At 35.0% G+C, this 26,151-nt stretch overlaps 1 protein-coding gene across 1 annotated transcript in view; it reads right to left on the bottom strand.

Moving 5' to 3' along the window:
- Nucleotides 1–26,151, bottom strand: part of snRNP-U1-70K (small ribonucleoprotein particle U1 subunit 70K) — a 109,726-nt gene that overhangs the window by 63,648 nt on the left and 19,927 nt on the right. Inside the window, exons 2-3 of the mRNA XM_089105294.1 lie at nt 17,434–17,551; nt 12,023–12,087 (exon numbers count right to left, since the gene is read on the bottom strand). Of these exons, the coding sequence (XP_088961420.1) occupies nt 12,023–12,087; nt 17,434–17,551 (183 nt within the window). The remainder of the gene's footprint in view (nt 1–12,022; nt 12,088–17,433; nt 17,552–26,151) is intronic.

Here is a 26,151-nt window from a genome sequence, read left to right as displayed (position 1 = left end):
ATAAATAAAAAAGTTTTTTTTTCCATATTTAATTTGCTTTTTTCAATGTAGTATTTTTTTTAAGTGTTGTTACTTTTTTATGTATAACAAAAGAAAATATGGTTCTTGACTCGTCTTCTTCTCATTTTTATTATTATTGAACGAAGTCGTTGTAGTAGGGAAATTATTTAGTCATTAGACAGCTATAGTCTACAGTAAGTTGTCTAGGTGAACTGTTGAAGGGAACATGTATCAATTTAAAACACCATTCAGATCGTTTCTATGTGGACCATCAATGTCCGGCAAAACGACACTTAACAAAAATAATTCAAAATCGTGACAGAATGTTTTTAGAAAATTCAACTAAAATTTACTATTGCTACAGTGTTTGGCAAGAATCCTCTGGTATATTAAAAAGTATTGCCCAAGACAGGAAACTAATGCATAGAATGGAACTTTTCAATTCTAGTTAGACAAACTCAAGGCTGATTATTGACAACGCTGCTGTATTCATTGAAGAATGGTGTAAGGAGAAAACAAAAGTTACCACAAGCTAAGCTCATAATCAACGGATCTCAGTAATCCTAGTTCTACACAATTTCTTTCAGCAGAGCTAGTGTATGAGAACACTCGCTTTGAATTGCACCTACTATATCATCTACAGGGTTGTTCGTGATTCCACATCCCTCATAACGTTAAACAGACAGGTGTATCCGGGTGAACCGAAATTGCTACTCTCGGCCTACAATCAGGCTACCAACAGACCCTACGGATATATTATATTGGACCTTAATCAGAACACACCCGAGGATCTGCGTGTAGTCACCGATATTTTTGACAATGAAATTACTGTATATCAGCCAGTGAACAGTAAAAAAGTTCGTTAGTTGCAATCATGACACTGAAGAAACTACATGAACATCGACATTTATTCACCGTCCTAGGTAATTCAAAACCACGACTTAGAAAGGCCATACTCAAATATGGTGTCGACAGAGAATTCATTAATCTCGTATCTGAACTTTTTTTAAGTCTAACTGAAGCAAATTTTCAACTGCCAGAAGGTGTTAAGTAACAGACAAAGCAACATCGTTCACTTGTACGCTCCCTAGCATCAGCAGCAATAAAAAATAAAGGACACGACTTTAAAATGAAATGACTTTTTCAAGCCGGTGGTAACTTCTTTACACTTTTACTGCCAATCATTGCAGGACTTGTAAAAAGTTTTCTCTAGAGAGAGATAGAGAGAATGGCCAAACCCTATAAATTGACTCAAATTAAACTCGCCCTTTCGCAAAAGGAACATTTCGAGGACAATCTCAATAGATTTATTAACAACGAGACAATTGCCGACGAGGAAAAATTGATTCTATTTCAAAATATATTTCACCGTGAGGACAAATACAAACCCTATCGTGAGAGACCCCTCAAAGTAAATGTCATTGAATCCAATAAAGAAATGACTCCATCATCATCATCATCATCACCAACAACAGTAATACCAAAAGAAGAAGAAGAAGAATTGTCTTAGATTCTGGCAATTGATGTAGATCTAGTACTATATTCCTATCGTGAACAGTATGAGAGACTCTTGAAGTATCTCAATGACAGTGAATATTTTCGAATTGATGATAATGGGAATCAGATTGTAATAGATGCTAAGATATATATTCTCCTTGATTTATTTTAAGATTTGGTCACGAATCGTAAAAAACTTGTATCATTTGACAGTCACCTGCATACTTTTTTAAACTCATCAAACTTCCCCAAAAGCCTTATTGCCTACAAACATATTTAAAACGATTAAGTGAAATTAGGCAAATATCAAAAGATGTTTTTAAATCATTTTCGAAAAATACTACTACTGGCACACCAAGCGGAAACAATGATTTGACAATGGTTATGAGTGAGAGAGTCAAGTAAAGACGTCTTTAAATCACATCATCCCCCTCACCATCACCTACTAGTAAGCAGATGAGCAGTGGGAACTTCACTACGTGTTTACGTTCAAAATGGTTGAAGCATTTAAACATGTTTAGGAGAATATTGGTGCAGTGGGAAGTTTAAGTTCACCCACCACACTTTCTCGGGTAAATGTATTAGAAAAGATCTGGGCGACAGAGTATCTACAGAGTTAATAAGGTTACTCTTTAAATCGTAATCGTTCAGCTCGCGGTAATCAGTGTCGGAAAACTTAAGCCTTTTTCCAATTACAAATACTACAAGCAGATCTTTTGACTCTGGACGAGATTCAACGACGTCACAATCACCCCTACAAGTACATTCTACTTGCAATCAGTGTTTTTAGTCGCTATGCATATGCCAGTCCACTGCGGATAAAGAGCGGTGATGAAGTTGTTAAAGCTCTGGAAATGATCCTTGAACAGGATTTTTATAAGAAGATGTAAACGGATCGTAGTAAAAAATTTGTTAATCCAAATGTAAAAAAGGTCCTACTGAAATATAATACAATCCTCTATCATAGTCATAGTTCAATAAAGGCAGCATTGGCTGAACAATTGACAAAAACTATTCGAATTTAGTTTCAAGATATTGCACATTAAAAAATAATACCACTTTTATTCATGATTTGGATAAAATCCTGTTGATTTATAATCAACGTCCATATCGATCCCTGTCCAACTCAACCCCAACAGAAGTTCATCATGATGTCAATACATTTGACACTTTTCTTAAACAGTATTCCAATGGTAATGAGAAGAAAAAGAAGAAATTCAATGTTGGTGATACTGTTCGAATCAATCGAACTACTAATGTTTTTTGAAAAGGGTAATTATTTATGGTCCACTGATCTTTTTAAAGTCTCCACACTATTGGACACTACTCCTATAACGTATCGTCCACGTGACATGAAAGATGATGAGATTTTTGGCAGCTCTTATGATTATTAATTACAAAAAGGTAAAAACACCGAAATCTATCAGATTGAAAAGATATTAAAGAGTTTTACTCTCAGGGGCATGGAACAGTTACTTGTTTATTGGCTAGGATACAACTCTGATATTGATCTTTGGATCAGTGTTGAAGATATTGACAATGCCCAATGATTTTTATGTAACGTTTATGTCCAATGTCTCTGATCCTCTCTACAATGATTTCAATAAAACTAGTGATTTTTGGACGCAACTCTCCCCCACCATTAAATTTGACGATGGAAAGTATGAAGTGGTTATTTTCGACTGTATTCTCAAAAATACCTATGATGTCTTGAGAAAGGATCTTGTTTATGAGATAATAGTTATTCCATTTGATTGGTCACTCTTTGTTGAGTATGAATGGGTTGAAGCACTTAAATCTAGTGAATACCCGGATGTTACATTGAGATATAAAGAATATGAAACTATGACGGATTTGTGTCGTGCAATCAATAGAAAAATCTCGCAGGAATGGTACCTTCCATTTTAATTATTCAATGGAACACGATAGGATTTACATTAGCTCACCCGTTGACACTGAAATGATTCATCTCAATGATAATATGAGAGATGTTCTTGGCTTTAAACAGAATATGATCAATGGGAAAAACGCTGGAACTGTTTACGAGATGGATCAAGTTATTTTTGCTGATTATCCACCTGGTCTCGCCTCGGACTCTTGCATATTCTCCACGCGTCCTTTGTGGAAACATCGAGAGTTGGTAATTCAAATGTCCCCCTCCTACGTGTTCTTGAACAAAAAACAACCCATGAACATGTTCATCACTATAATATAAAGCATCTTCAGTATGTACCTGTAAACGCTTCGTATTTGGAACTCTGTCAGTTAACACTAAGAAGTGAATTAGGTGATCCTGTAGCAATAACAAAAGGTTTGGCCGTGATTACATGTCATTTTCGACCTATTTGGCAACAAGCAACAACAACAACAAAATGGCTAATAGAAAAATATATTTGTATGCCCTGATATTGATTGCTATGTTACTGCTCTCCAACGATGACAGTTGGGCCATGGAATGGACTATTATAGACACCGTTCGTCAGTATCGGGCAAAAGTCTTTGTAAGTGAATTTATAAGCTACTTTGCTTTGCAATACCGCTGGATAAACAATATATTGTACTGGTTGCTTCAGATTTTGCATCTTCTACGCTATACGATTGGGGAGATGGTGAAGATTTTAAAGAAGGTGTTTCACAAAATCTCAAGTCCTGGGCACGATCCCTTGACGAGCGATTAAAATCACGACAAAGTGGAAAAGGTTTTAAAAGGAGGAGAAACATCTCATCACTCATCAGTCTCTACTCAGGTCAGAAGCGAAAGACATCATCATCACTCTTGTCAAAGAAAGTAAGAAAAAGAAACCAAGAAGAAAAATTGTTCGATCGAAAAGGGATTTCTTTTCCTAGATGGCGTATCTACCCCACAAGGAATCTAATCTCACAGTCACCACATCTCTAAATCTTTTCAATGCAGAAAGTGTGGATGTCAGTGTAAAGCAGGGGTACTATGAACAATTCTATTCACAGCAACCCCTCTCTGAAAACATATATTTTCAAATTTATTCCAATGAAGACTACTTCATAGATTTATCACCATATTTATTGATTTGAAAGTTGTGGCGAGGAAAAAGTCTGACAATTCACCTCCCTCCAACGTCAATGGACTATCCTACGAGAATGGTATACTACACAATTTATTTAAACAACTATGTGTCTATATAAATGGAACATTGATGAGCACCAGTAACAATCTATCAAACTATGCTAGTCAAATACAATTTATGTTGATGGCTCCAATGGCATATAAAAAATTGAGAGGTCGACCAAGGGGCTATGACTATAGAACAAATTTTGATACTGAGTGTGAACTAACTTGGAAAGTGAGCAAGGAGTACCATTTAGTTGGTAGACTCAATCATGAAATACTCAATATATCCCAATGGAGGCCCCCCAATTTTAAAATTGATATAAAGTTACAACTTGCACCGTCCCATTTCATATTGAGAAAAACACTTGATGCAGCACCCAATGCTAACGTCAATCTCCCCTCGGCAATATTTCATGCGCGGAAAAAACAAGTCATGAGTTCTTTTGCGTTGGCAATTGAAGAACTATGAGCTTCTGGAAATAATATCAAAATGCTCTTTCCTCACACAATCGCCAATCAACGTCATATTACCACTGGTTCAAGTACCTACACCGATGCTTCCTTTATCAATGGTGAAATTCAATCGTAACTTGCCTTGGCTTTTGTAAAAAGTGCCAGTGCCATAGGATCGTGGACAACCTCGCCACATGAATTTGAATTATTTGGACTTTCCTCTCTTGTCTGTAAAGTAAATGGAATTCCTCTCTGCAATTTATCCTTTGATAAATCCTATAGGACCCTATATGAATTGACAATACAATCTGTAGATCGAGATTCTCAACTATATGAAATTGGTTTAACCGATTCAGTGTTCGCAAAAAGTCATGGTATCATTGTTTTGAACTTGTCAAGTACTCAAGATCTCAGTTTTGTCTAAACAGGCACTCTATGTCTAGAGTGTGCGTTTGCCAAACTATTGACGGGAGTTTAACATTAATATTATACAATCAATTTGAAACCTATTGGTAAATTACCCCCGATGATAGTGTTCTTTTAGACCTGGCACCATGAACACCACTCAAATAATCAATGTATTTAACATGGATTCTTTTGTGTCCAAATACAAATCCTATTGTATACCCTCAGATTTCCTTCAATATATTCATACTGTTAACAAAACCATTATCATTGTTAATAGTAGTCCATCGACTGTGCAGACGGGTCATTGTTTGATCTATCAAACAGTCAAGAATATAGGATTTTTTGATCCTCTTGGTCTACCATTTGCGTTTTACTCACTTACCGTCAAAAACTTCCTCGGAGGAAGTAAGTTGACAATTATGTAAAATTGGATGCGAGTACAGGATCTATCAACCGAAAGCTGTGGTTTTCATGCATTAATTTATTTCATTTTTCGATGTTGTGATTATACATTCAGTGAATTTCTCAACATTTATGTACACAGTCCTCTTCTGAATGACTTTTTAGTTGAAAACACCCTCTCAGACCTGTATAATATTGATTTCAGTGCCTTAAGAATAAAGTGTTTTAAAAATGTATGTGAATTTGTTTGTTGTTAAAATATGTATTCACTATAAAAAAGTCTATCGTCTTCATTTTTTTAGATTTCTTCTTCTTCTTCATAGTCATTTAGATTGTCATCATCATCATAGACATCGTCGTCGACAACGATTAGTGGTGGCAGATAATTTGGATTCAACTTAAATGATCCTGGCGTGCAAAGTCCGGATCACATTTTCCACAATATATTGTAACTTCATTTTTATTAAATCTTCTTGTGAAGTCAATGATACTATTACGATTCATATTGGAAAATTCACCTGTTTCTATCTGATTATTTGAAGTAATGTCGCACACAATATTCTCATATGAAGAATCACTTTCTGTAACAGCCAAATAAAAATCGCTAGGTTTATAATCACTACTTGCATTGTCCTCACAACGATGACGCAGGAACCATACTCTCTTCATGTTTTTACAATTGAAACGCGTTCCAAATTCTTCTTCCCAATACAATTTAAAGCCGCGACGATACCAATCCCTTAGAAATAAACTGAAGTCACGTTTAGGGTTTTCTCCAATCATACCAGGGTAAGTATTTTCCCACTGGTCACTCTTATCAAAATGACAATTGGAGCATAGATATCCATTAGGATGAGAGTCACAAGTCTCTTCAAGACAGGTATTGCACTCCTTAATTTGTACAGCATATCCTTTATGCAATTTACACGGATTGCATAATCTACACTTTTCATTATAGTCATCAACTGTAGTACAGTTCTCACATGATGAACAGCTGCCCAATGTATATAAACATAGTGAACACGTATGAAACATTTTTCCGATGTTGTCCGTCTCACTGCCAGAAAGAAACTGACTCAAAATCAATAAAAAAAATAACATTATCTTCTAGGAGGAGGAGGAATCGAGCATCGTCACAAAAACTTATTTCCTACTGTTTTAAAGAATGAATTTCTATGTAGTGGTTAAAAGCAGAATCACAATGTCATTTTGCTTCGTTTCAATTAATATATCAATAAATTGAGTAAATGCATTTGATTCGCAATGCATAAGCTTCATACAATAATCCAAGGATGGAGAATCAGATCCCATTATACAGTTAAGTATTTCTAGAGAAAATATTTTCCGTTGAAGAGTTAATTCCAAAAAGTCATCATCTAACACTAAAAATTTTTCCAATTTGACTAGATTCCGTAGGATCTTCTGTTTCTCAAATCCAATCATTCTTGATACTCCCACTATCAACTATAGACTAAAATAACAATCGCAAGTTTCTACTTTGCGCATAATCTCAATACCTATTGGACACCACCACCACCACCACCCACCACCACCCATCATAGAGAGAGAGAGAGAGAGAGAGAGTGGAGTAAACGATCATCTAGAGTGTCTAATCAAAAAAAAAACATTATAATAAAAAACATTTTTATTGACAGAAATGTAATAAAAGAATATATTTTCACTCTCTTTGCGTTAGATGAGTCAATCCATTTTCCTCAATGTGCTTCATAATAGCATTCAATCCATGCTGTAGTCGTGATAAATACATTATATTCACTTTCGCGGCAAAGCATAATTGTTTATCTGACTTAAATTTACTCAATGCTATAACATATCTGCAAAACATCTGATCCCACTCAAATGTTAATCGCGAATCCTTTCCAATTTCAACTGCTACATTGGGGGGTCCTTGTCTTCACAACATCACTGTCGGCTCCTTCGAGGTGTAATAGTGTAAAACTACCCATTTTCAAAATATTTGAACGTTTATTTCTCCAATTTGAAATAATGTAAACTATTCAAATTCAACTTATTTACTGAGATAGTAACTCGGTATCGGACTTTTTATATCCACGCTCACTAGCGTGAAAACATCACGCACTTTTAACACAGATCAACACGAATTTTCACGGTGGTTGAATTCCGGTCATTACACTGTCTGCTTGTATTGGCGTGAGTACTGTCCGCTACTTATCATTATAGATATATGGTGGGACTGTCCGCTTGTAATCGTTATAGCTATATGGGGGGACTGCCCGCTTCCTTATATTATATCAATACTACTTACGTTCCAGATGCCAGTTAAAACGACACGACAAGAAAGAAACAGACACGTGAATTGGCTTGCCGGTACTTGTCAGTTATACCGCCTATGTTAAATTCTTCATCCATTGACGTACTCTAGAACTGGTTTTTTCGTTAGTTTCTTTCATCTTAGCGTGAAACAAGATAAAGACAAGTGACAGAATAGACGGGAAATATATAATTTGGACTTGGGCTATATATTGGCACATTATGGGGTTGGGGTAATGTATTTGGACAGTGTGGAGTTAGAAAACAATTTTTACTCCAGAACACGCAGAATAATTGTACCTAACACATTTTGCATGCAGACCCGCTACACTTTAACCCTCCCCCCTCCCAATGTGCTTATATATAGCCCAAAATTTGTTTCTAAAGTATTAAATTTTCATCATATTTTGTGATATTTCATTAGGGTAAGTCCGAGAAAGAGGTTCTAATTAGATGAAGAACTTAACATAGGCGCTATAACAGACAAGTACCGGTTTGCCTTTTGTCCAACACCAGGGCCGGATTTACAGCTTTGGCGCTCCTAGGTCCAAGCGTTTTTGCGAAAATTTTGGGGAAATCTCCGAAAATTCGAGGATAGTGGGAGCACTGAACAGATCACAACTGACGAGCCAAAAGTAATGAAAGAGAGAGGTGATACCAAACTTTCAGCTGCCATTCTTGGAAGACATCCGATGGTTCATAAGTGGCCAAGGAATTCCTGTGTTGTTTTAAGATCGCTTTTGTGTGAAAAGGCACCGCAGCGGTGGAGTGAACCCGGCACTTTGACGATAAATCATATCAGTCAAGTTTTTATTAAGACAAAAATCGTTCAGTAATAATTTACTGCACCCCCTGACATTGTGCGCCCCTAGGCCCGGGCCATATTGGTAAATCCACCACCCTCATATTTTATAAACTTAAATTTGGATTTAAACAAAAATAAATAATTGTTAATTACTTTTAAACATTAAAATTAAGCTACAATGCAAAAGGGACAAACACATCTACAGAACAAACACACGGAACAACCATCTAAATAAAATAACACAAAATATGGCCATTGAGCTTCACGGAAAAAAAAAGGTTTTTTTTTTTTGGATGAATAAAAAACTCTGAATTGTCCTAGGACTTATAATTAATGATGGATATTAAAAAAAAAATTAAAGCAACTAAAAACAGTTAGAATTAATTTGCAAAAATTCCAACCATCCATTTAAAAGCTTTGCATTTTCAGCCTGGCTCTGATTTGGACTGAGGCTGAGATATAAGGAAACATTTTAACAGTTTAAAGAAGATGAGATATCTGTTATCTTACAGGATGAACAGAAACTAGTAATACAAAAGAAAAAAAAATATCTATGGGCATGCCTTTGCTCCAAAAAAAGGACCTAACTAGCTTCCAGAACGGTTAGGGCCTTTCAGGAGTTTATTCAATTGCCCTGCTGATTTACTCAAAGGTTTGAATGCTTCGAACTTTTTTGAAAAAAAAACCTTCATTCGCACTTCGTAGAATCCAAATATACACAATCTAAAAGCGATTTAAATTTAAAATTCTACCTGGCTATTTGAAACAAAAGCAAATCCCTTAATTTCAGTCATAATTTTTTGTAAAAAAAAAGTTGCAGATAACTCCACCGCGAATAATGTCCGTATGTTTCTCAATAACAAATACTAGCTGTAAGCAATGGAGAAACTACAAAAGTTAAAAAGGCACTTAAACTTCTACAATGGGCTTCTCTGATTGTTTTGTAGTTAGGGAGGGAGGAACATACCTCGAAGAGCGCTTTTCAATACCAAAACATCCCAGCTCTCACTGAACCATCGCATAAACACAGAATTAGTTCTAAGGGAGCGACAGGAGGGGAGGGTGGAGGTAGAAATTGATGTTTAATCCCCTGGGCCGTAACCAGGATTTTGTTTGTGGGAGGGTGCATTTTTCAAGGGAAAGGGGGGGGGTACAAAAGAAACTTTAAAAAACGCATCAAAAAAGTAAAATTGATATCTACTCCCTTATAATTTCTGGTCTACACTGTTATTATGACAATAAAGACTAACATTAAACCCCAAAATGATTGAAATTTATTCCGTATAAAGGGGGACTGCCCCTTCTTCATCCACACCTCCACATCTTGGTCACAGAAACTTTGGGCAGGGGAGGGGGCTCATTAGATCAGAAATTGAGAGTTCTAGTCTTTTTTTATACGTTGAAAGTGATTGAAGACCACTCTACCACGGGGGGGGGATATTTCCCGGGGTGTAAATGCCGGCCACCATAGGATAGAAACAACTATAGGTTCAATTAAGTTAGCTGAGTGATTAGCACACGGTCGCGGTATAATACCAGGAGGTGTATAAAAATAACCAACATTAGTGCCAATTCACACACCAATGCCTGAATTGGAAATACCAAAATTTTAAATTTCAGAGTTTTCTTTCAATGAAAATACCAAAAAGGGCTATTTTCCACCGAAAAGCTAAAAAACTACATTTTTCAATAATCCGGCGAGGATGGAATGCTCCATCCAACCCTCAGGTTGATGTCATCAGTTAGAATTTAGTACGAGAATTTAGTGACAAAAAATAATTTTTTTTTATCACTACTTTACAGGAACGTACAAAAAAACAACTTGATTTACTTTTTATAAATTCTGCAGTTTTTTAATGGGCTTAATGCAGTTTTTTAAGTTTATTGAGGCATAATAACTTAAAATTTTAAGTTATTAAGTTATAATATATAATAAAAGTATAAGTTATATTATTTAAAAATTTTATTTGAAAATTAATTTCACTATGCACCCTAAGCAATTAAAATTAAAGAATACACTAAAAAAATTTTGACAATTCGAATCTACATATTTAGTTAATTAGTTCCATAGAATTTCCTTCTTTCTTAATCAGATAAATAATTTGAGAAAACGTCCTCTGTTAATAAAACAAAAAATCGCGAAGAAAGGAAGAAACTCCTCTGTTAAGTACTTTTACTTTAAATTATGTATTAGATTCCTCTGATAGTCTCAGCATATGAATTTAATAAATGGATACAACGGGTTTAGTTGTATAGTTCAACCTCCAGAAGCATAAATGTATAAATCAAGTATAAACGTATAAATATATAAACCAAGCCAAGAAAACCTTCAATTTTCGTTCCTTTGATTTCTTGCAATGTTATAGCTAAGTTACCTAAATTCTTATGTATAATAACCAAGTCCGTATCCAGGGGGGTGTTGGAGGTTCGACCCCCCCCCCCCCGCAATGTTTGTCCAAGTCGTAAAAACGTAACAAAAATGGATTAAAAATACCTAGTTTTTATCTCGTGCATCAAAGAGAAGGGAAAATGCAAAGAATATGTAGAAAATCAAAATGATTATAAGATTACAGAGCGTGCATAACTAGCACGTTATATAAGATTACGTGAATAATTAGAATGCTATACACTAGCAGTTGCAAGATTTTGTTTCATCACTACTCCAGAGTGATTGCTCTGGAGGTAATCATATTAATTAAATGCTGTAATTAATTAATTGATTGTAATTAATTAATTGCTCTAAGAAGGTAATCATATTAATTACTTAATAAAGCAAGATTCCACAATAGACCAACACAGCTTAAGCGTGAGACAACATTTTTGCACAATATTTCTCTGATTTTATTACGGAATAGAATATTGCAATTTCCTATTATAAAATAATTATAGATGACAGTTTAAGTAAACAATACAACCAAAAAATGAAGATTAAAGTGTACAATTTTCTCGTTGTTTATTACCCATTCTGATGCAAAATACCTCCATTCAAGGGGAAAAAGAGGTGGAGGGGACAAAATATTTGGTGAAATGATGGGCTCGATAACACGAAAAAAGAAAAAAAACGAAAAAAGACCTACTATTCTAGCAATAAATAAGGTCTTGAAAGGATCCATCGTTGCTTCAGCATTGCTATGAGGATCCCCTGAAAAAGAAAAGAGATATGCAACCAATTTTACAGTCAATAACTTAAACCAACCTTTTTAGCGAAACATATACCAGTACACAGGATAATGTTTAGAATGAAAATGTTTTAATCTTGCTTATTTGTTAATTGCATAAAGATGCTTATTTGCATCTTTGGTACTTGTATGATACACCCCCTACCTATTATTCTTCTAATATGTTTTGCTGATACTCAATCCTAATGTAAGTCAAATACCAAAGTAAGATAAAAATATAATACTTTAAAAACACATTTAGGCTATATATTTGCACATTTGGGGGTGGGGATAAGGTATAGCGGGTCTGCATGCCTAATGTGTTAGGTACAATTATTCTGCATATCATGTAGTAAGAATTGTTTTCTAACTTCACACTGTCCAAATACTTTACCCCTACTCCCACCCCCCTAATGCGCAAATATATAGCCCAAATTATATATTTTCTATCTATTCTGTCACTTCTCTTTGCTTGTCTCACGCCAAGCTGAAAAACAAAAAAAATAATAGTAAGTTCTATAATGCGGCAGTGGGTTTATCATACGAGTACCGCATCTTTTTTTAATGATGTAAAAACAAGGTTTTCCATTTGGGAGAAGTTTGAGTAAGTGTGAGTAATTTGGGAGGGTAGGAATTTGATAAAGTAATTTTGGAGATTAGTATTACAGAATTGCCATCTTAAAGTGATTGAATAATATTCTCGCTGAACTTATTGTAGCTTGGACTCTACTGTGGAAGGTTTACCCTGAAAATGGCCTTGAAATTTACCCTGAAAGTTGGTTGTAGAATGCGTAAAAAAATCAGTTTTTTTTACTGCTCAAAATCAGGACTAATTCAAAATTCAAAAATTAGAATTTGTTTTTGAGTTTAGGTGGTGTATAAATACAGTTATTAATTTTGGAATTAAAGATGATGGTATCACAGGGAAGAAAAGTGGAAAAAACGGGGGGAGGGGACTCCCTGCTGCCTCTAACCCCGCATATTGAAATGACCGCTAAAAATATTTTTTTCTTGCGTTTTGAGTACCCTTTTATAGAGAAATTCTCCAAATCCCAACAAAAGCCCCACCCTATGGATAAAATCTGCGTATATCTGTAATTATGCACACATTTTAGAATACAACATAAGCAGGATTGGTTCTATCCAGGGGCGTCGTTTGGGGAGGGGATTGCCCCCAATAATTTGAAGAAAACTGATTATATAGCCCATGCCCCTTGAATATCCGGATATGAACCCCTCTTGTCCCCCAATAAAAATGTTGAAAATTCGCCCCTGGTTCTATCATCCATAATAAAATCACGTGACTGTCAAATTGTATTTTTAAACTGTTTAATTATTCAGTCTCGGAAACGGGGAAGAGTTACCATTAATATAAGGGTCTTAATTTTGATACTCATAACGTGGTGAAAAAAAGTGCAAGGCTTTTGATACTTGGTGAGGTGTTGGGAGTGTATGGAAAGCGCTTGAGCATTAACTGGTGAGGTGAAAAGAAGTCCTGGGAAGGTATAACACCCCTTCCAGCCTAAAATCGTTCTCATGAAATATACGTGAGTCTTTGTTCACTTGTATCATTTTTAACTTCTCCAAACATATATATCTAGAAACATCTAGAATTCCAATACTAATAATAAAAGCAATTTGAATGGAAAACTTGAAGGAATATCATGGATGACTTTTGTTCTCTCCATGATGAATGTGACACTGTTTAGAATATCATCACAGATCTGGTTTTGGGTTTACAGCACACAATGTCTAACATTAAGTTTTACTTTTGCATAATAAAATCATACTAAATTTATTATAAATGATATATCATAACAAAATGTAATACAAAAAATACCAATCATTGCCGGATGAGGCCTATTAGACGCCTTACAACCCTTATCCTTTGACTCTTTTATCAGTAATATACAAACAAAATTAACCCAGTCATTTCCAGTCCACCAGAAATAACAAAGAATACAAAAGATTTTATATTTTTAAATATACAAAAAAAAAAAAAAAAAAAAAAAAAACTCGGTACCATCAGGTCCTATCGGCCAGTTAGGATTAAACGTCTCTTAGAATACAATTAATCAAAATTATATGTTTCAAAAAAATTGTTTTGCATTAGTACTCCTAAAAAATTATTCAGTATTCTTTAGTCCAGTTTTCTTGACTAAATTTTACACGTTTTCGTCAAGTCTGGCAAAATGATAATTCACGCTTGTACATCGAAATACCACTTTTCTAGAATTTTAAGTTACCTCCTCGTAAATCAAAACGAGAGGGAGTCCTCAGGCGGTTCCCAGGATGGGGGGGGGGGTCCCGAATCCACCTGCCTTTAAGCATTTTTCTTTTTCGATATTTATTAGTAAACAGAAATCAATTATATTACAAAACAACAATCAGCATTCCATGGTCAAGTCACGGTATAGTCAGAATACACGCTTGTGCATTTATCACGTTTTGGGTATTTTATTTTACACCCTCGTCACTTCGAAGAAGAAAGCCCTCAGACGGTTCCAATGATGGGCATTCTCAAACTTGTATAGTGTTTTCGTGGGTAATAAATAAATTATTATTATTATTAAACCGCCTTGCCTTCAACCTCTTTTTGTTTATGCTACAGAATAACACTTTCCCGGTCCCAAAGAGCAATAACGTAACAGTGCCGAGCCCACACTTATATTCTACTTTCATTATAAACACTCATATTCTATGGAAAGGTAAAATGAAAATACACATTTGTATATCAGAATATCAGTTTTTCTGATATTTTACTTTATCCTCTCATGATTTTCAATAAAGATCCTCGGACGGTTGCAAGGAAAGGGGAGGGGGTGTCCAATCTACCAGTAAACCTTTTATTTACTGTCCCCAACAGCAATAATACCACATTCACCCAAGAGCGTGAACAAAAATCAATGTCTATGTCAGATATTTCTTTTAGTCGGCAGATGGAGCTTGACTGAGGTGTTCATTAACCTGACAGGCAAATAATTGTTTTCCTGTCCCAATGAGAGACAAAGACAAAACAGTTTTATCAGTGAGCTGCAGATAGATAAGAGACAAGCGTTCTAACAAACGACAAAGCTTTATTTTTGTAGATGTTTCCGATTTATTGGTGTAATTAATATTCTTTACTTCTTCCGGAAAAGTCAGGTCAAATAAGGTCTAAACACAGAAAAAGTGCAAGTTCAGACTCTAATGACGTTACTTTTTCCAAGATGGTCCGTCGACAAAGCCCAAGCGCGGGTATCATTGTACCAAATAGCGGAACAAATAAAGGACCGGGTTTGCAGGCTTTTCAAATGCAGCATACTTTAATAAAAAAAGTAGCTTGGCTTTCGACCAGCAGCACGGGCAATTGTCCCCAAGTTCTGCCAGTATCTACGGCTTTTTAATTTGCTGGTTCAGTTTGACAGTACTAGCACCAGCGCCATTCCATACACGAGTAGCCAAGCTAATATACACCCAAGAGCCCCCTTCCCTCTGTGCAGCTATGTATCTCTGCGTAGCCATGCTAACATCCGTCCTAGGTGTCCCCCAGCACCTCCCACCCCCAAGAAAATTCAGTCTTTATTTTATAATAAACTTAATAAAGTCAGAAAGTTTATTAATAAGAAGTGGAATACAAAGACATCACGTGCTTATGAGGGAGAACAAAATAATTAATTAGGAGCTACAACAACTTGTAGCTCTCAACTGTAGTTGAGAGCTCAACGCCAACGCCAACGCCAACAACTGTGTAGCTCAACGCCATTTCACCAGAGAAGACTTTTGGTGACAAAGGGTGACAAGGGGGAACAAAATAATTAATTAGGATTTCAAATGATGATATCAAATGATATTCTTCTGGTTGTTTCTCATGTTTTTCTTTCTTATTGAACATTTCATTTAAAAAAGCAATTTATCCCAAACAACTGAAGAAAAAGATAATATCGCTAGATAAGAATGATAGTGCGCAAAGGACACTACTCAATCCAAAGTCTAACGAGTATACGAAGGCTGGGTTTCTCAGATTGTCAATTTTTATTGCCGTATACAGCACATTTCATGACACCCCTAAAATATTATTGTTCTTTAAGGTTTCCTTAAGCAAATAACATGGTCTATATATAAGAAGAACCAGAACACGTTAAAATACATGCTACTAAAACAATTTTTAAATCCAGGCATGAGAGTTACGAGCATGCCCGTATGGTTATGAGCTTGCCCACTTTGTTCGTCCGAAGACACGACTTGATATTGAGATTTGGGAAATCACTCATGTCAACCGTGAAACATTACTCCATGTTTCCTCCAACCGCACCGACCCCCAAATGCACCAGGCATCAGAACAGACTACAACCGGCCAAGTACCGAACAAACAGATTTGCAAATTCCTTCGTACCATATTTTGTTAGTGTATTAAATAAGTGATTTTTTTTTCTTAAATGATTGTAAAAATAGTATAATTTAGCGTTCAGTTGTGTTTGCTACGAAAGCTATTTGATTAAAGGGATACGAATACGAATAATATATGCTAAATTATTAACAATAGATACATCTACAACTACAATAAATGTAAATTGATACTAAAAGAAATGAGAAATAAACAGAATACGATATCATGATATCAAATGGCATCAACTGATATCAAATGACATCAAATTATAAAATCAGTTTTTCTGGTTATTTGTCATATAGCTCTGCAACTCTTAAAATTAGTAGCTCAAACAATGACATTACGCTGTTTTAACAGGAGGAACTGTTTCCTTTAATATAGAGTCTTATCAATAACTTTGGCGGAAATCTGAAACAAAACAATTAATTTAAAACTCATACTACTACTACTAATAAGTCAATACAGCACCAAGCCACTACAGACCAATATAGCTACGCACGCTCCTCCTCCATTCCAATGTGTTCACAGCCTCCCTTTTTACACCCTCCCATGAAGTTTTAATTTCCCCTAAATCTTTCTTTGTGGGGTCCTCCCACCCCAAACAAGGATGACCCGTTTAGCCCTAGATGGTTGGCCGAAAAGAACAATCTTCGGCAATCTGTCATCCTTCATTTGCAGAACATGCCCTCCCCAAAAGGCACACCTTGGAGAGAAATCATTACTTTATACCAAGGGCAATTAATATTTGTAGACTCCATCAGGCAGGTGTCCCCACGAGGAGAGTTTAGGACCCCCCCCCCCTTCCCAACAGATGTCATTTTGAGTAGACAAATTAAACATGTTGGATGAGCAATGGGGAGGATATATAACTGTTTCAAAGGCTAAAAAGTCCATCAACCTCTAGAACAAAACTTAGTGTAGTACTATCTATATGGCAGCAAATTCGAATAGTACAACTTACACATAGCAATTTCCTGTTCAAGCTTATAGGCTACTTGTTCAGCCTTTTCTTTTCTTTTCCTTTCTACTCGCTCGGCCTTTGTCTCACCACGTGTAGGCGGAGGTGTTTCTTTTGGATCCTGAAATAGAAATGTTTTGATAGTTTTTTGCAATTAGTGAAAAGAACTGCAATTAGAAATTCATCTATATGATTTTTAATTTACCGCCAGTACTTAAATTTACCATTAGTGCTCAAATATGTTTTCGGCGCTAAAATCTGAAGGTCAGGCGAGGTAAATCTTTATTAATAGCCTGCAACTAGTTACAGCAATTTCAACTTTTATTTTTTAACAATCAAAAATAATTAAATAAACAACACTTTCGCACTGAAGAAAAATCTAAGAGAGTTTGCGGTCGTGCGAAAGTCCATATAACTATTGACCTATTAAATTAATTGTTTAATTAAATAAGATAGTAATAGTAATCATTATTATTAAATAAACAGATAAAATGAAATTAATAATAAATCCATTTTTTGTCAATACTCAACTCCCCTCCCCCACCTTCCACTCGCAACTCCACCTAGTTCCCCATGCCCACCCATCCTCCTCTACCCATCCTACCACCCATAATAAAACTCGACAATTATCCCCCCCAAAAAACAATCTTTTCAACTATTTTTAAGCTGAGGTACATGTTTCGTCGCCATAATACTCATTGGTAGCTCATTCCACACAGATGGACCCAGGTGTTTCATCAAAAATAAAGATCAGTGATCACGACGCAAATCAACAACTATATTATCACTTTGTCTAGTTTTTTTTGGTCCTATCTCACCCTCATCGACAGAGGTGATTGACCCTTGACGTTAAAAAGACAATATTAGGATATTCAAATATTAATTTTTACAAGTTCAGTAGAGATGAGACAACCTCTCTGATAGGTGTTCTGATGAATTTAGGACGTATCTTCTGCAGCGATCAAATTGATGAAGTGATCATAAACTCTAGAAGACATGACTAGGAGCTTAACCATTACTTCCTACCAAGTTCGGTTGATATCTTCCAATCCATCTGGCAAATCACAAAGGCCAGATTGAGTATGATCTACGAAAGATACAGATTTTCTTCCTACAAGTTTATTTGTCATCCAGCCTCTTCTGGTAGATATTCTGAAAACAAGAATTGAGGGATCGTATCGTAATTGTGTTGTTTTTTTTTCCAGGGGGGATTGCATCTAACTAATTTTTCTAGAATATTGAGCGAGGACACATTTGAACAAACATTAAAAGTCCTAATGCCCTTTTTAAGTAACCAAAAAGATTGGAGGGTATCTAGTCCCCCTCTCATGCCCCCTTTCCCCCAGATATCCGATCAAAATTTTGAGATAGCCATTTGATTTAGCATAGTTTAAACGTCCAATAACTATGCCTTTGGGGATGAAGACCCCCATAATCCCTGGGGAAAGGGTTGTAAGTTACCCAATACGTCAAATATTCACATAGATAATTTTTTATTGGGCAATACACGGATTTTTTTTTGGAAGGGGGGGGAGGGGTTAAGAGATTTCTCGTGTGGAGGAAAGTTTACGGCCACAATCTTCCAGGGGAAATTTTCGCGGGAGGAGCGGGGCCCTGGCATGATTTGAAAAACTGTCAAAATTAGATATAAAAAAAACTATTTTTCTACAAGTGAAAGTGAGGTTTCATTAAAACCTAAACGAATAGTAATTATTCGGTATGTGACGTGGGTATATATGACGTTCGTATATTCCGTATATGGCTTTCTCAACCATCACTCTTAATGCCAAGTTTGACTTTTCGCCACGATACTTTACGAAAGACTGTTCAAACGCAGGGGCTGTTGAATTTTGGCTGGTTTGCATTCCTTTACACTACAATAACAGAACTAGTAGTTGCATACGGATATGTAACATATGCATAGAACATAGCATCAGACACTTCAATTTACAACAGTTTCTGAAGCAACAAAATCATATGCAATGCATTGTCAAAAAAACAAAACTGCATTACAAACAGATTAAACGGATCGACCCAGCGAGTCTGGTTTTCAGGGAGCGATCTATAAATCTCTGTCTGACATACACACACACACAAAAAGAAAAAAAAGTACTACTATTTATTCCTTCCAAATCGTTTAAAGAATTGTAACCGTAAGCCATAGAGGAACAACAATAAACCCTAATAATCAATCCATATGTTATTCTAAGCTTTGAGATATGAGTAGTAACCTATCTAGTACTTTCAACCCTACATTCAACCCTACAAGAATATGGCCAAAAGTGTATACAATATGAACGGGATGTATATTTTAAACGAATTGGGGTTACCAGGGTCATTTGCCTATTACAATGACCTTCCGGTTTTTCTGGTAGGTAATTCTAATCTAGAGGTCAATACATCTTTCAAAGAGGAACGAGTACGCAATACCGGTCCTAGTGTGATTGATTTTTTGGACAATTGCCTTTAGTCAAAAATAGTTTGTTAGGAGTGTGTCGTTGCTAAAGCTAACTCTCATTGGAAAAAAGGGGTATAAAGCTTTTTGTTTTTGATAAGAATTGCACAATGAATGTATCGTTTGACGTGGGCATTTTTTATGAGCCAATCAGAGGTTGTTCAATATACAATAACTTGATTTGTGGTTGGGGTTTGAATAAAAGAAGTGGTTATGTTATTTGCTTGCGTGTATAGGAATTCCCATGTTATTTGCTTGCAGGTATAGATATTCCCTTGTTATGTGCTTGTGTATATGAAGTCCAATTTTATGTGCGTGTATCTTTCTCAATTAAGTTTTTTTGTGCTTTCAGTTATAGTAAGTCCCAAGTTATTGGCTTGTGGGTATAGGTATTACCATGTTATTTGCTTGCATGCATAGTAATTCCCTTGTTATTTGCTTGACGGTATATGAATTACCAGGTTATTTGTTTGCATTTATAGGAATACCGATGTTATTTGCTTGCGTGTATAGGAATTCCAATGTTATTTGCTTGGGTGTTTAGGAATTCCCATGTTATTTGCTTGCTTGTATAGGAATTCCCAAGTTATTTGCTAGCTTGTATAGGAATTAACTTGAGATTTGCTTGCAGGTATAGATATTCCCTTGTTATTTGCTTGCATGTATAGGAATTCCCATATTATTTGCTTGCGTGTATAGGAATTCCCATGTTATTTGCTTGCATGTATAGGAATTCCAATGTTATTTGCTTGCGTGTATAGGAATTCCCATGTTATTTGCTTGCATGGATAGGAATTCACATGTTATTTGCTTGCATGTATAGGAATTCCCATGTTATTTGCTTGCATGTATAGGAATTCCTATGTTATTTGCTTGCGTGTATAGGAATTCCCATGTTATTTGCTTGCGTGTATAGGAATTCCCTTGTTATTTGCTTGCATGTATAGGAATTTCCAAGTTATTTGCTTGCGTGTATAGGAATTCCCATGTTATTTGCTTGCATGTATAGGAATTCCCATGTTATTTGCTTGCGTGTATAGGAATTCCCATGTTATTTGCTTACATGTATAGGAACTCCCAAGTTATTTTCTTGCATGTATAGGAATTCTCACGTTATTTTGCTTGCGTGTATAGGAATTCCCATGTTATTTGCTTGCGTGTATAGGAATTCCCATGATATTTGCTTGCATGTATAGGAATTCCCATGTTATTTGCTTGCATGTATAGGAATTCCCATGTTATTTGCTTGCTTGTATAGGAATTCCCATGTTATTTGCTTGCTTGTATAGGAATTCCCATGTTATTTGCTTGCGTGTATAGGAATTCCCATGTTATTTGCTTGCACGTATAGGAATTCCCTTGTTATTTGCTTGCATGTATAGGAATTCCCATGTTATTTGCTTGCATGTATAGGAATTCCCATGTTATTTGCTTGCATGTATAGGAATTCCCATGTTATTTGCTTGCGTGTATAGGAATTCCCATGTTATTTGCTTACGTGTATAGGAATTCCCAAGTTATTTGCTTGCGTGTATAGGAATTCCCTTGTTATTTGCTTGCTTGTATAGGAATTCCCATGTTATTTGCTTGCGTGTATAGGAATTCCCATGTTATTTGCTTTCGTGTATAGGAATTCCCATGTTATTTGCTTGCTTGTATAGGAATTCCCATGTTATTTGCTTGCATGTATAGGAACTCCCATGTTATTTGCTTGCATGTATAGGTATTGCCACGCTTTTTTGCTTGCGTGTATAGGACTTCCCATGTTATTTGCTTGCGTGTATAGGAATTCCCATGTTATTTGCTTGCATGTCTGTGTGAGCCTCTTTTGGCTGTTTGTGTCTTTTCGGGTATTGTGTCTCTCTGTTGGATGTGTGCGTCTCTTGTCTCTTCAGGCTGTGTGTCTCTTTGAGCTGTTTGAGTCTTTTTGGTCTGTTTGTGTGTCCCTTTGAGCTGTTTGAGTCTTTTTGATCTGTTTGTGTCTCTTTGGGTTGTTTGAGTCTTTTTTGGGCTGTGTTTGTCTCTTTGGGCTTCTGTCTCTTTGGGCTGTTTATGTTTCTTTGGGCTATGTGAATCTCTTTGGGCTGTTTGAGTCATTTTGGTCTGTGTGTCTTTCTTTTGGCTGTTTGTGTCTCTTAGGGGTCGTGTGTGCCTCTTTGGGCTATGTGTGTCTCTTTGGGACGTTTGAATCTTTTGGTCTATATGTGTCTGTCTGGGCGGTTTTTTTTTTTTGGTCTGTGTGTGTTTCATTGGGCTTTGTGCGTCTCTTTGGGCTGTGCGTCTCGTTGGACTGTTTGAGTCTTTTGATCTGTTTGTGTCTTTGAGCTGTTTGAGTCTTTTTTGGGCTGTGTTTGTCTCTTTAGGCTTCTGTCTCTTTGGGCTGTTTGTGTTTCTTTGGGCTATGTGTGTCTCTTTGGGCTGTTTGAGTCATTTTGGTCTGTGTGTGTCTCTTTAGGCTGTATTTCTCTTTGGGCAGTTTGAATCCTTTTGGTCTGTGTGTGTTTCTTTTGGCTGTTTGTGTCTCTTAGAGGCCATGTGTGTCTCTTTGGGCAATGTGTGTCTCTTTGGAGGGTTTGAATCTTTTTGGTATGTATGTCTCTGTATGGGTGTTTTTTTGTCTCTTTGAGCTGTGTGTGTCTCTTTTTGGTCTCTGCGTGTCTCTTCGGACTGTGTGTATGTCTCTTTAGACTGTGTGTGTCTATTTGGGCAGTGTGTGTCTCTTTAGGCTGTATATCTCTTTGGGGCAGTTTGAATCTTTATGGTCTGTGTGTGCCTCTTTTGGCTGTTTGTGTCGTTTTGGGCTTTGTGTCTCTCTGTTGGATGTGTGCTTCTCTTTGGGCCGTGTACGTCTCTTTGAGCTGTATGTGTCTCTTTAGGCTGTGGGTGTCTCTTCGTGATGTGTGTGTCTCTTTAGGCTGTGTGTGTCTCGTTGGACTGTGTGTCCTTTTGGGGTGTCTGAGTCTTTTTGGTCTATGTTTGTCTCTTTGGGCTGTTTGTGTCTCTTTGAGCTGTGTATGTTTCTTTGGGCCTTGTGTGTCTCTTTGAGCTATATGTCAATACGTTTAAGCAATAAATACCATTAAGCTTAACCCGTCTTTATTCTTTAGAATAGTTCTATTGTAAGCATGTAACAAACTCGTTCCTGAAGTCACCTCTTGGATACACAATGCAGAAAATTCATTTAAGAAACTATGAAAAAATTGTAAGTAAGTAACAAATTCTTTCTTGAGGTCACCTCTTGGACACACAATAAAGAAATTTCATTAAATAAATTATTAAAAAATTGTAAGTAAGTAGCAAATTCTTTCCTGAATTCACCAGCTGGAGAAACGAAAAGAAATTTCGTTCAAGAAATTATGACAAAATTCTAAGTAAGTAACAAACTCTTTCTTGAAGTTACCTCATGGATACACAATGCAGAAACTTCATTTAAGTAATTATGAAAAAATTGTAAGCAAGTAACAAACTCTTTCATGAAGTCACCTCGTGGATATGAAAAAGTTGTTAGTAAGTAGCAAATTCTTTTTTGAATTCACCTGCTGTATAAACAAAAAAAGACATTTTGTTAAAGAAAATATGACAAAATTCAAATTAAGTAAAAAAATCTTTATTTTTTTCATGACTTATATACACGATGTAGAAATTAAATTCAAGATATTATGAAAAAATTCTCAGTGTAAGTAGCAAATTCCTTCTTGAATTCACCTGCTGGATAAACAAAAGGACATTTCGTTCTAGAAATTATGACAAAATTCTAAGTAAGTAACAAACTCTTTATTGTTTTCACGAGTTAGATAAACGATTTAGAAATTAATTTCAAGAAATTATGAAAAAATTCTCAGTAAGTAACTATTTATTTCTTGAATTAAAATCGTAATTAAAAATTTATTTCTTTATGTCAACTATTTGATACACAATACGGGAATTTCATTAAAGAAATTATGAAAAAATTGTAACTAAGTAGCAAATTCTTTCTTGAATTCACTTGTTGAATAAACAAAAAGATATTTCATTCAAGAAATTATGACAAAATTCTAAGTAAGTAACAAACTCTTTATTGTTTTCACGAGTTAGATATACGACGTAGAAATTAAATTCAATAAATTATGAAAAAACTCTAAGTTTAAGTAGCAAATTCTTTCCTTAATTCACCTGTTGGATAAACAAAAAAGACATTTCGTTCAAGAAATTATGAAAAAATTCTAAGTAAGTAACAAACTCTTTATTGTTTTCACGAGTTAGATAAACGATGTAGAAATTAATTTCAAGAAATTATGAAAAATTCTCAGTAGGTAACCATTTCTTTCTTGAAGTCAACTCTTGGATACACAGTACGGAAATTTCATTCAAGAAATTATGAAAATATTTGTAAGTAAGTAACAAACTCTATATTGATTCCACCTCTGGGATATACAGTACAGATACTTCATTCAAGAAATTATGAAAAAATCGCAAGTAAGTACCTTTTTTTTCTCTTTATCACATACAATTTTCACTTAACTACATGATGCAGAAATTTAATTCAAAAAATTATGAGAAAATTCTCAGTAAGTAACAATTTCATTCTTGAAGTCAACTTTTTGATACACAATACGGAAATTTCATTAAATAAATTATGAAAAAATTTTAAATATGTATAAAATTATTTATTTAATTAAAATGTTGTATAAAAAAAAATACATTTCTTTCAATAAATTATGACATAATTCTAAGTAATTAACAAACTCTTTATTGTTTTCACGATTTAGATATACGACGTAGAAATTAAATTCAATAAATTATGAAAAAATTCTCAGTCTAAGTAGCAAATTCTTTCTTGAATTCACCTGTTGGATAAACAAAAAGACATTTCGTTCAAGAAATTATGACAAAATTCTAAGTAAGTAACAAACTCTTTATTGTTTTCACGAGTTAGATATACGATGTAGAAATTAAATTCAAGAAATTATGAAAAAATTCTCAGTCTAAGTAGCAAATTCTTTCTTGAATTCACCTGTTGGATAAACAAAAAGACATTTCGTTCAAGAAATTATGACAAAATTCTAAGTAAGTAACAAACTCCTTGTGGTTTTCACGAGTTAGATAAACGTTGTAGAAATTAATTTCAAGAAATTATGAAAAAATTCTCAGTAAGTAACCATTTCTTTCTTGAAGTCAACTCTTGGATACACAGTACGGAAATTTCATTCAAGAAATTATGAAAATGTTTGTAAGTAAGTAACAAACTCTTTATTGATTCCACCTCTTGGATATACAGTACAGATACTTCATTCAAGAAATTATGAAAAAATCGCAAGTAAGTAACTTTTTTTTCTCTTTATCACAAATAATTTTCACTTAGCTACATGATGCAGAAATTTAATTCAAGAAATTATGAAAAAATTCTCAGTAAGTAACAATTTCATTCTTGAAGTCAACTCTTAGATACATAATACGGGAATTTCATTCAAGAAATTATGAAAAAATTGTAACTAAGTAGCAAATTCTTTCTTGAATTCACTGGTTGAATAAACAAAAAGACATTTCATTCAAGAAATTATGACAAAATTCTAAGTAAGTAACAAACTCTTTATTGTTTTCACGAGTTAGATATACGATGTAGAAATTAAATTCAAGAAATTATGAAAAAATTCTCAGTCTAATTAGCAAATTCTTTCTTGAATTAACCTGTTGGATAAACAAAAAGACATTTCGTTCAAGAAATTATGACAAAATTCTAAGTAAGTAACAAACTCTTTATTGTTTTCACGAGTTAGATAAACGATGTAGAAATTAATTTCAAGAACCCAACTTTTTGGATATCTCTCTCACTATGACTCTGTTTGTGTGTCGTGTCTGTGCGTGTCTCGTCTCTATGTGTATGTGTCATCTCTGTGGGTGTGTTGTCTAAAAAAACCAGTCTGGTTGAAAACGTGGATTTTTCGTACTGCTCACTTTTTGCAATGTGTAGGAAACAGTGGGGAATCCCCGCTCATTTGGAAAGGTGCCAAGGAAAGACATGCAAATAGCATGTAGTTTCAAAACGTGTTTAATCACGTTTCTTGAATGAAGTATCTGTACTGTATATTCAAGAGGTGAAATCAATAAAGAGATTGTTACTTACTTACTTACAAATACTTTCATAATTTCTTGAATGAAGTTTCCGTATTGTCTATCTAAGAGTTGACTTCAAGAAAGAAATTATTAATTACTGAGAATTTTTTCATAATTTCTTGAATTAAATTACTACATCATGTAGCTAAGTGAAAATTGTTTGTGATAAAGAG

Source organism: Artemia sp. Qi Xiang Cuo, chromosome 19, assembly GCF_049724085.1.
Source record: "Artemia sp. Qi Xiang Cuo chromosome 19, ASM4972408v1, whole genome shotgun sequence".
NCBI classification, from domain to species: domain Eukaryota; kingdom Metazoa; phylum Arthropoda; class Branchiopoda; order Anostraca; family Artemiidae; genus Artemia; species Artemia sp. Qi Xiang Cuo.
This window is presented reverse-complemented; position numbering and strand designations above follow the sequence as displayed.